The sequence below is a fragment of the Solanum dulcamara genome, chromosome 4 (assembly GCF_947179165.1).
Source record: "Solanum dulcamara chromosome 4, daSolDulc1.2, whole genome shotgun sequence".
Taxonomy (NCBI): domain Eukaryota; kingdom Viridiplantae; phylum Streptophyta; class Magnoliopsida; order Solanales; family Solanaceae; genus Solanum; species Solanum dulcamara.
This window is the reverse complement of record NC_077240.1, coordinates 17960380-17972809: the sequence shown is the minus strand read 5'-3', so window position 1 is coordinate 17972809 and position 12430 is coordinate 17960380. Positions and strand designations below refer to the sequence as shown.

The following is a 12430-nucleotide window of genomic DNA, read 5'->3' as shown; positions in this document are numbered from 1 at the left end:
ACAGATATCCTACTAGGGCCCTAGGTCAACTAATTTACTTTCATGTGAATTGTATGATTTTTAATGAGGACAATTTCTCTAGTACTTCATCCGTTCACTCTATTTGGTCATTATATTAAAAATATATTTTTATTTTTTGTTTGTTCAATTTAAAAGATTAAGAGATAATTTATAATTTATTTTCTAATTTATTCTTATATTAACTATAATCATTTTTTAAACTATGAAATGTGTTACATTTAAAGAGTAATATAATAAAAATGTCATTCTATTTATTGTTCCTTAAAAGATGTTTCAAGTCATTAATAAACGGAGTGAGTGGTTGCTATGCATGTTAAGTGTGCAAGGTGCCAAAACACTGCTTGATTACGCAAATTGAAAATATTGCTACTATGATTTCCTCTTTTTCTCTTTATCAAGAGGAAAATAATTGTACTAATTAATACAAAAAGGAAAAGAAAAAAAAGAAGAAGAAAGAATATGTGAATATAAAATAAGCAATGCAAATTGCCACATGGTTAACAAAACAAGTGAACTGTAGATACCCCTCGTGGTAATAAGGTCCCATTCTTCTTTATTTCCGTTTCCTCTCCTTTCCTTTATTTAAACCAACCAACACAACCATAGGGGCTAAGTAAACCTCACCATTTTTATTATTTAAGTTATACTTTCTTGCTACCACTATACATCACTAGAAAGGGAAAAAAGGAAATTCACAATGGAAGATCATCTTCATGAATTTTCCATCTCTAGTTCTACTTCTACAACAACTTCTTCATCATTTACAAGTTGTTCTAATAATAATTGCTTTAGTTCTCTTTCAACCACAACATGTTCTACTTCTTCTACTTCATCTAATTGTTTCCTTGAGAGCATTGTAAAAACCTCATCAAAAGATCACTACAATTGCAAATCCAAGAAAAGCTCAAAAAAAGTTGAAGATTTCACAAAAAATGTAAATGAGGGGAATAATACGAAAATTAGGCGAAAAAAAGAAGGTATTGTTGATGAAAAACATCCAACTTATAGAGGAGTTCGTAAGAGGAATTGGGGAAAATGGGTGTCCGAAATTAGACAACCAAGGAAGAAATCAAGAATTTGGCTAGGGACTTATCCCACCGCCGAAATGGCAGCTCGAGCTCACGATGTCGCGGCTTTAGCCATCAAGGGAAACTCGGCTTACCTTAATTTCCCTCATTTAGCCGATCAACTCCCCCGACCCGCCTCCACTTCCCCTAAGGACATCCAAGCCGCAGCCGCCAAGGCTGCAGCCGCCAGCACATTTCTCGAGGAAAATTCCATCGAGTCGAGCCTATTAACCGAGCTGCACAGTTGTCATTCGTCGACGAATTTAGCCTCGGAGAACTCGCAAGAATTACTGAATTCTCCATCGATGGATCACGATGACACGTTTTTCGACCTACCGGATCTTACCATCGATAGAGTGGATCAAAACGACCGGTATCAGTACCCGATTACCACATGGCAGCTTGCTGGAGCCGATAGTGGTATGTTTCGGCTTGATGAGCCATTTTTGTGGGAATGCTATTAGAGGAAAATTAGGATTGTGTACTGTTTAGACATGTTTCCTTTTCTTTTCTTCTTTTACACTGACAAAAAGTCATAAAACATCCATCATGTGTGTATTTCTCAACATATCATAGTTGCAAACCCAGAATGCGAGACCATATTCATAACATCAGATATTCTATGTCACTGACTCGACTAATTCAGATGATACAACTTTCACCGTAACGCGATGGAGTAAAAATGTAAAAGTAATTGACAGTCTGTTGTTGATTTTTATATCCTTTAGTGTGTACATCTTTCTTTTTTAAAAAAGTAAAAAAAATTACGTAAAAATTACAATAAGATCCAATGCAAGATTTTGTATTTTTCCTTTGGAGGGTTTTAAGGGGACAAAGTCGTTTTCATTAGAAGTTACTCATATTACTCCTTCCCCAATTTTAAACGTACACTATTGTTAAAAATAGATATTCATATTTTTTACTAGTTAAAAAATTAAGAAATAGTTTATTATTTTATATTTAATTTATTCTTATTATTAATATTTTAATTATTTTCTATTAATTTCTCAATATTAGATGATTTATAATAATCAGGAACGATATAATAAAAATAATTATTTTGTTTATTATATTTTAAGGAATATGCCAAGTTGAATATAAACAAATAAACTTGGACGGAAGGAATACTATGTATTTGTAGTTGGCTTCAATTAACACCCCCCCCCCCCTTCCAATTAAGGAATCAAGACCAGAAAATAGACACCAACATAACTACAATATATATATATATATAGTCCAAAATCCAATAAAAGAGTGACATCTAACGTGTACGTTTGTTCTTAAAATTGCTTGCTTATGGATTTATTTGACAATCAATATGACTAAAAGATTGCAACTTTTTTCTGTATTGAGTCAAAATCACCGTGTATGTGAGTAAAAGAAAACTTTAGAAATGGCAAAGCCACTTAATTCATTCACCTTTAATTTGGTTAAACTTTTATCTTGGAGATATTTAGAGGACAATTTAGAATCCAATGATTGAGTAAAAGTTTGCTATTTTGATAACATCATGATAGTATAGTATTAGTTAATTAGTTAGTCATCATCACTTATTTAATTTATTGTCCTCTCTGCTGGAAAATCCTCTTAATTAGAAAGAGTTATCTAGTCATAGAGTAAATTATTGTCTCCGTCATTTAGAGTCATTACACGTTTTCCAAAAAAAAAAGTAATTAGTACGTGTAAATTAATATCTCCTAATATTAAAATCCCAATTCTACAACAATTGTGACATTATCAATTAATAGTAAAATAATGAACTAAGAAAAATAAAATAATAGTAAAAAAATGGTAGTGTTAGAATGTACACGTCCATTAAACTTCTAGGACCAGGTTCTTTATCAGAAAATAGTGCAGAAACGTAAAATCAGACACATGCAAGATTTTACGTGGAAACTCCTTGCTCAAGGGAGAAAAATCACGACCTGTCACATAGGATTTCACCTCCAATCTTTACTAAACGACTGAGCTAAAAATTTAGATTACAAGCTCTTGCAATCTAGGAATTGCACTCACAATCCCTTCACTTCCCTTATAACAACTCTGTTACACTCAGATTTGAAGCGATAATTCTATTGCTTGCTAAATCACTAAATTCCTAGTTGACTTAGACTTCAAGTAGTCTCCACAACTAACTCTCAAAAACAAACAATGAGCTGATCTAACTTCTTTATAAATTAGGAATAGACCTTACAAGATTTAGGCCAAGAAATCATGACTCTAAAATAAAAACAAAATGATTAATAACTCTATCAAGTTATTCGTTTTCTTTAAGAAGAGATTTCAAATTCTTGAGAGCATAAATTTCAATGAATTTTTCTTTTTAGTAAATTCAAAAAGCCAAGTGAAAATGATGGTAAAGAATGTATGCATAAATGTTATACATACAATCAGGTAGTCATTGAAATCCCATAACTATTAAGATTGCAATTGTGGGTACATCTTCTTTTACTCAATTGATTGCGTCCTTATACTACAATAAATAGTTTTTTAGCAATAATAAATATGCACATTAATAAATAGTGGTAAAGTCTTTATCGATATTGATTAATTATCATTGGATCCAATATCGTTATAGGCTTTAGTGACATTTACAAAGAGTGCTAAAATATAATTGTCAAGTTATCTCTAAAAAACATATTTAGCGACAATTAAATTATTATTATTATATAATTATCAATAAAGATCATTTTTAATATAGTATTATGATATTACAGATTATCGATCTATCTTTGAAGACTTTTGCACCTCTTTTTAATAGTCTAATCATATATAAGATTATATTTCTAAACTATAGCTTATTTTTAAATGTCGCATTTCATTAACACTAATAATAATAGACGACTTCTTTTTCTTCTTAAACGTTATAAAATATATTAAAAATTAGAGAGAGTAATTAGAAAATATCCTAGTTGAAATTAAATAGAATGAAGGGTATATTATTGATGAGAGGAAAATAAGAGTTTACATATATTAATTAATGGCGCTGTAGCCACTATTTATTAGTGATTTGTGACCACAATATCACTATCTCATATTAATATTTTTGGGTAAAGTCACTATCTCCTACTCCGTAGTCTATTACTCCATAATTTGGACACATTTATGTGTTATTGGAAGGAGTGGCAAAGGAAGAGACAAATGTAATCTCCTGGACCCAAGCAAATCTTTCTATGTTTATAAAATTACTATTCTCTATTCATTTGTTTATTATATTTTTTCACTTTTTACTTTTATTTTGTTTTTGTTTGTGTAATTTAATTAAGGACCCATCTAATTATATTAGATGCATATATTTAGTGACTATAAAATTGAAAGTAGTCATCATGAAAGAGTGTAAGTTCATGGGGCCAACCTAGCTGCTATTTTTCATGAATTATAATACATAAAAGAATCCAATGAGCAAATGGAGAAAAAAGTATTGAGAACTTGGAATCTTATGAAGAAAAATGTAGTTGATTCTTCAAAACTCTCTTTTAAAAGGTCCCATTTGTTGAATGAACATTTCCCAAAATATTCATATGATTGATGGAATATCATATCCTTTTCCCCTAGCTCTTTTTATGTTTTTTTTTTTATAGTCTTTTTATCATTTAATTATAAGGAAGTGGCTTTTAAATCACTCTAAATGATATTTTCAGATATCTTATTTATATATAAAGATTTTTCATAAAAAGACATAAAATTAATAAGAAATACTTTCTTTGTCAAATTGAAATAAATTTATATTTATGTTATTATTGTTAATATCTTTTGTTTGCTAGGGTGATCGAGATGTATCATGATTATGTATCAATAAAATCAGCATCTTTTTTTCTTTATTATATATGTATTTATATTGAATTCTAGATGCTTGTGTATTAAAAGAGGACAAAATATTCTGGCATCATTTGAGATTTGCTGAGTGTTATGTAATTACAAGTTATTGGGAGTTGTCCAACACAATCTTTTTAATATTAATTGTATTAATTTAATTTTAAGTTGCTATCGTTCATAATAGGTAAGCTTCAATAATAGTGGTCGATCTATTTTTCATTTTTGCACATGCAAATTTGCTCGAGGTATTATATGGACAAAATTAATCTATCAATATATTTTTTTTACTTGCATCAGTTATTTACAATCATGTGTATTCATGACATGTGTATTGGGGTACAAGTATCATTTAATTATAATTAAATTAATCAATTTGATAAGAAAATCTGATACAGATAAATATTTCTAACTATTTAGCAATTCATCTAATGTATTATTCTTGTTTCTATGATGAAACAAGACGTAATTAATCTCTTATCAAGGAATTAATTTGTTTTTTAAAAAAAGAAATGTAACTACTCCAATTTAATGGAACTTAGAAATACCTCACATTGATAAAATACAAGGAAGATATTGATCTATACATGGAAATAAATTTTAGATTCTTGTGATGTAGTTTAAAGTCGTATGGGACAAGATTCGAAGCAGATAATATCACTAGTGGATCAAGCTATACGGTATGACAGTCACTTCTCATGCAACTTGGATGATGATGAGATAAACTTCAACATTTAACTGAGTTTAAATAAATCTCACATCTTTAAAATGATGGTGGAGCAAACTTTAACAAGGATATTAAATCCTTATGGAGGGAATGTATAAGACATCCTAAAAATATCATATCGATGAAATATGAGAGAGAAATGTTGGATATATATAAAAAAAAAGAGAAAATAGCACATTGTATCAACTGAGACACACAATTGACGTAAATTAGACAAACTTTTGAATATGCATATTGTAAAGAATCAGTGTCAATAGAATCATCTTCAATTATGTATACAAATGATAAGAATAGATATAATGTAACGCCTACATAGAGTAAGCTAATTTTTGATAGGGAAATTTTGCAACTTTTAGCTGTAAAGCATAGTGTCATTATCTTACCGTTGTCACTCATCAATCAATCAATATATAATTAGGAATATCTACTGTTGTTTTTACCTATTTTTTTTATTATATTTTTGCTTTACTAATTTGGTAATTATGGCCCGTGGAATCTTACTAGGTATATTGATGATGATTTTGCTTTACTAATTTGACACTTATAATCTGTGGAATCTTATTGGGTATGTTGATGATGATTTTGCTTTACTAATTTGACACGCTTTAGCTTAGAGTATGATAATAATTAAAATTACATGTTTATTGTTAAAACTTTAACGTTTAAGTCAATCTTTAGAAAGCATTATACGTTATGGTTGAACAAAAAAACAATTTATTCTTTATACTCTATATAAGATGATTTGTGCTAGCTCTTCCTCACTTCACACCCAATTCCTCCTAAAAAAAATTCGGATCAAATATTCATATTAAATCAATAATTATAAAAGTACTTATATTTCATAAATTTGTTTATATATTACTGTAATTATGTGTATTGTTACTTTAATTTTTAATTGATAATGCTAAATTAATTGGTTCAATGTAAATATTATTTGATGCGGATAAGTACTTTTTTTAATTGTGATTCATTTTTATTTGTATAAAGAACAATAAAGGGAAACATGAATCAAAAGCGTTCAACTATTTACTCCTTTAATTTATTTTAATTTAATTTTGTGGAGAGAAAAAGTAATGGATGCATTTATTTCATTTTCTCTTTTCTGGAAACATAAAAAAAGTAGAAGAAAGTTGGATTCTTTTTCTTTTTCCTCCCACCTGTTTTCCGTGGCATCACCTCTTTCTTGACTCTCCAATTTAATTTGACCACAACAACCTCCCACCCCCACCCCCTCCCAATTAAAAAAGTTTTAAAATAATATTATTATTATTATTTCGTTCAATAATTAAAAGTGTGATTTAATAATCAATAACATTTAAAAAATATCTAGGAGATAAGGATTCAAGTCTCAAAGATAAAAATATTACAAATGTATTGTTTTTTATCTACCTAAATTTTGATCAATATATAACATAATTATTCAATATTGGTCTTGTTAGGATTCAAGCTCATGACACGCATAGTTTACTTTGGCTCTAGGTGTGTACGAATTTGTATTTCGGACTACATCATACCAAGCTCAAAAAAGTGTTTATAATGTGAACTTGAGTTATATGCCGAGCTTTTTATTTTTCTCTTTCAATCTGATAATGAGATTCGTCTAAAATATAATGTGTGCATTTCATCTTCAGAAGTTTGTTAACCTAGAAACTTGTCAGTTCTGCTTGATCCACTCTCATTGGCCCGTCTTCCATTTGGTGCGTCAGTGTATTATTAGACACTAATTATTATGCAATATAATCAAGAAGTATCATCAGGTGACAATGACGGATCAGTGTATCTTAAACTTTGATTAGTGTCCTTGTTCAACGTATATGCACACATCTCATGTTGGAGATTTTGGATTTCCTAATAAACATTCTATTAATTAACAAAATAAATCACTATCAACGATTATAAACGCATAATGTCTGGTTCCCGCCGACCAGTCACATTTGATTGATATAACCTTTGATCAGGCTTGCTAATAATGAGTAATGACTAGCGTAGCGTGTTTTACTCCCCGTTCACTTTTACTTGTTTAGTATTTTTAAAAAAAAAAATGTTTTTACTCATCACTATTAACATATTAAAAAAAATTACTATTTTTTTCCTGTTTTATTCTCAATATCAATTACTTATTCTCAAATCATTAATCTATAACATAAGAGTATCCATCAATTGATATGAATATTGTCATATTAATCATTATTTGTTAAAGGATTCAAAGTTTGATAACAAAAGTGAACCTGGGAAATAGATATGACATGAAATTTATAGGCTTAAAAATGCTAACATAGGGTTCAATGAAATTGGTGACCTAAAATCACACTTGAAGTAAGAGGTCTAAAATTTAATTAATAAACTTTTATATATTTATTCTATATAACCTCTATTACATAAATTTAATATTTTTCTATTATAATAATAATTAAAAAGATAGGGCCATTGATTGGAGGTCTAAAGCAGTTGCTTAGTGGAAGTTTCTGCCCAATTATTTTGGCTATTAACGTACTCTTTGAGGGGGAAAAACAAATAGTAGTGCTCAAAATGGACCTCTCGTTCTTCTTCATCTAATTAAAGAAAAAAAATGATAAACATTTTAGGCATGTTTAATTTTTGTAAATTGCTAGTGCTTAATTAATTAAAAATTACCCATTTACACATGTTATATTACCATATTTACTAATACTCCAACTAGTTGGAAAAATATCAAAAATCCCTATTTTTTTTAATTCTCTCACTCGTTCACTGATACATCACTTTTACCTTATATCCGTTACCTAAATTCACGCCTATTCTTCAGCCTCCTCGATGGCAGTTTCTTTTTTTTCAATTTCAGTCCATCTATTACTCAATTTCAAGTATCTAAGTAAGGTATATTCAAGTTTTTCCTTTAATGGTATCTCACTTCATTCTCACCTTCTTCGATTTCCTCTGTTTTCTTCTGTAATTTTTTTTTTACTCACATTGTTCACTGAAACACATGAAATCCGCTCCATCTTTTAGTGTTGGTTTCACTCAGTTGAATAAAAATCAAGAAATTCTTGTTTCACCGGACGAGGTTAGATCCAAACATCGTAACGATCCATCAGTGATGGATAAGCTCCGTGAGAAATTGAAGTCAAAATCTCAAGTTCAACATTCACTCAAAGAAGCCGACAAGAAGATTGAAGGGGTTTCAACACGCCCTAATCTCCCAAAGGTATGAGTTTCTATAAGTTTTTTTTAATGTGATTTTTTATGAAGATTTACTGCTCCTGATACATATAAGTTTATGTATCAGATTCGTATGTATCAAGCTAACATTAGAATCTGATACATCCTGTTTATTTTTTTTCTAAATGTCATTTTTCTAAAGTTTTACTGAGTTCTGATACATATACTTTATGTATCAGATTCTTATCTATTAAAAGATACATCGTGTTTTTGTATCAAAGGCTCATATATCAGGATTTACTGTTTCTGATACATATTATTTATGTATCAGATTCTCATGTATCAAGCTTACATGAGAATATGATACATCCTGTTTATATAATTTTTTTAAATGTCATTTTTCTAAAGTTTTATTGATTCCTGATACATCTACTTTATGTATCAGATTCTTATCTTTTTTTGATACATAATTTTTTTTTGTATCGGATTCTCATTTATCAAACGTTAATACTCATGATACATCTTGTTTATGTATCAGAATCTCATGTATCAAGATATAATGTTTTCGATACATCATGTTTAAATACAAAAATTAAGTTGTATTTAATCAGTTTCCATGTCAATGCAGAGAATGAAGTACGTCATCAAGAAGATCCCCTCACACTCCCTAAGATTCGGCACTGCATATACGACTAATTTTATTGATGATTTCAAATAACCAATAGGTGATGAAGCTATACAATTATTTCGACAAACCATATTTGGTCACTATCTAGATATGCCACAGTGCAATTTTCAAGGGCAAATCATCAAATGCCTCTTACTTCTTGAGGTCGAGCAAAAAAACAGAGAGAAATTCCATACCTCCTGGTCAAGGAGAATCGATGGACGTCAAGTAGTTTTTTTTTAATTTTACAGTAGTAGAATGTACAATTATGTTTTTGCACCAATAGTAAATATTTTTTTCTGGCTATTCAACAATTTAGCAGACTTTTAAGTTTTTCTAATAGTTATGTATCATATTTTGATTTATCAAACTTGAATGCTTCCGATACATCTACTTCATGTATCAAATTATAATGTATCAATATTTAATGATTCTGATACATCTACATTTATGTATCAGAATCATATGCATCAATTTTTTACACCTTCTGATACATATTGTTTATGTATCAGATTGTAATGTATCAATATTTAATGATTCTGATACATCTACATTTATGTATCAGAATCATATGCATCAATCTTTACACCTTCTGATATATATATTGTTTATGTATCAGATTGTAATGTATCAAGATTTAATGATTCTGATACATCTACATTTATGTATCAAAATCTCATGCATCAATCTTTACAGCTTCTGATACATATTGTTTATGTATCAGATTGTAATTGATTGATATTTAATGATTCTGATACATCTACATTTATGTATCAGAATCTCATGCATCAATTTTTACAGCTCTTGATACATCTACAATCTATATCAATACAACATGTTATGTATCAACCACAATCCAGTTGAAAACTAATATAACAACCTTTAAAGTATCAATCTTAATATGTTGAATGTTTATGTATCCGTTATTCTTATATATCAGATTCGAAATTACTATCAATACTAAGTAACTTACAATGAATATAATTACCAACTATCCATGTATCAATTATTGATATTCAATTACTATTCTGGTTAATTGATATATGTATCAAAAACAACCTATAATGTAAAAAAAACTATGTAGATGTAAGTACATGATCCAAATAGAATGTATCCTGGCATAACAAAACATCATTTCTCTTTGAGAATGAAATTACAACTCTTTCTGTTGTGGCCTTCATGGCCACAATGACTACACGAATTTGTGCCCATTCTTATCTTCTCACTAGAGTACTTTTTTCTTCCTTTCTTTGGTCTTCCTGCATCCTTTTGTATCTTCGTGTCAAGACAAATTCTTCCAAAATTTCTTTCGGAACAGACCAATCTTTCTTATCTGGCATTGAAACCATTGGAAATTCATAAGTATTTGTCAACGCCTCTGGTTTGTAGTAATCAGAATAGTATGGGTGCATGCCTATAATGTTCTTGCTCTTCAACACTGCAATTACGTGTGGACATGGTATCTCGGCTAGTTGAAAACTGCCACAATTGCATGTTTTTCTTTCAAGACACACAATGTATCTTATACCTAACTCATAAACAGAATAAATATATTCTGATGAAGCAACAACCTGTAGTAAATAATTATCACAGATATGTATCAGTAATGATGTATCAAATACAGAAATGATGTATCAGAACTGATATATCAGGTAATACTGATAACAGAAAATACAGAACTGATGTATCCTATAGCTATGTATCAAGTAGATAACTACTTAAAAAAAACTGGTGTGTACCTTCATTCTCGAACACTTTATTGTGTTTGATACTAGGATATCTTCGAATTTTCTATCCAAAGTATGTTTTGTATAAGTTGCTATTTCCCTATTTTTGCAGTTTCAAGCACCAAACACACCTTTTTTTGTTAGAACTTATGCTCTGTTTTTGAGTTTTCTTTCATAGTCAGATTTGTTTCTTTTTTTAAAGAATTATTTGTCTTAATTAGCATGGTAATTGATTGAAACAATCAATCATAGCTTGAATTACGTTACTACCCATAAATAACCTAACAACATTAATTGTTTTACACCCCAAAACTGATGTATCAGCACAACAAGTAATGTATCAGAAATTTAAAAAAAAAAGGAAATCGCATAATTTCATAAAAATGAGGGATACATCGTAATTGGGTCTTTTCAGTATGTGATTTAGGTAAAGTTTACTTCTAATTGTCCTTGGACTTTTGATATACTACATATAGGTTTTCCTCCAATATACCAAAACCAAGAAATGACTTATTTACTCGCAAGTTAGATATATCCGAATGAATAAGTTATTTTGATTCGGAGCTGTAAGGATTGATACATAAATAATTTTTTATTTAATTGATAATCGTATAAAGTAGAAGATAGATGATAAAAATATACGCAAGAATGAGTCTGTTGAGTTTCACTAATCTTTCCCTAAATAAAATAATGCATATAAAGACCACATGTAGTAATCTACAAATAAGATTTTTTTTTCATTTTAAATTAAAGATTTCAAATTAAGAATTCGTGAATTTCAAATATCGATTTGTCACGATTGTGATCCGTCGTGACTGGCACCCACTTTAACCCTCCAGTGGGAGAATCATTTCTTTCGGCCCACATTATCAAATTTATAAGATAAACAGTTAAAGACTTGCAGAAGCAGGTATAAAAATCAGAGTAAGACTGAATTCCCATAAACTTAGCAAATATTTTAAATATCAAGAAGTGCAAAAATATCCTAGGAACTGAAAGTCGTCCGTACCAAAACTCTAACAAAATATCTGAATAAGAAAAGAAAACACTCCCAAAAAGAAGTCATAATATTAAAACAGTGTCTGAACATCTGAGTCTCGAAAGAAGGAGTGAGACTAATGAGAAAGTCTACGACAGCAAAACAGAATAGTTCACCCTTGGACTTTGAACAAGCTTTTAATCTTCTAACCGAGGTCTCTCCGCAGCCGGCTGAATATGCCCTGTACTCAACAAAATGGCAGAGCAAGAGTAGTATTAGTACACAAAAATA

General features: G+C 29.5%; 1 protein-coding gene across 1 annotated transcript; it reads left to right on the top strand.

The window, feature by feature from the left end:
* Positions 1 to 602: 602 nt before the first annotated feature.
* On the top strand, positions 603 to 1806 carry LOC129884789 (ethylene-responsive transcription factor ERF039-like). The gene has a single exon (XM_055959073.1). The coding sequence runs from the start codon at positions 719 to 721 to the stop codon at positions 1550 to 1552; it is 834 nt and encodes a 277-aa protein (XP_055815048.1). The 5' UTR covers positions 603 to 718; the 3' UTR covers positions 1553 to 1806.
* Positions 1807 to 12430: the final 10624 nt, after the last annotated feature.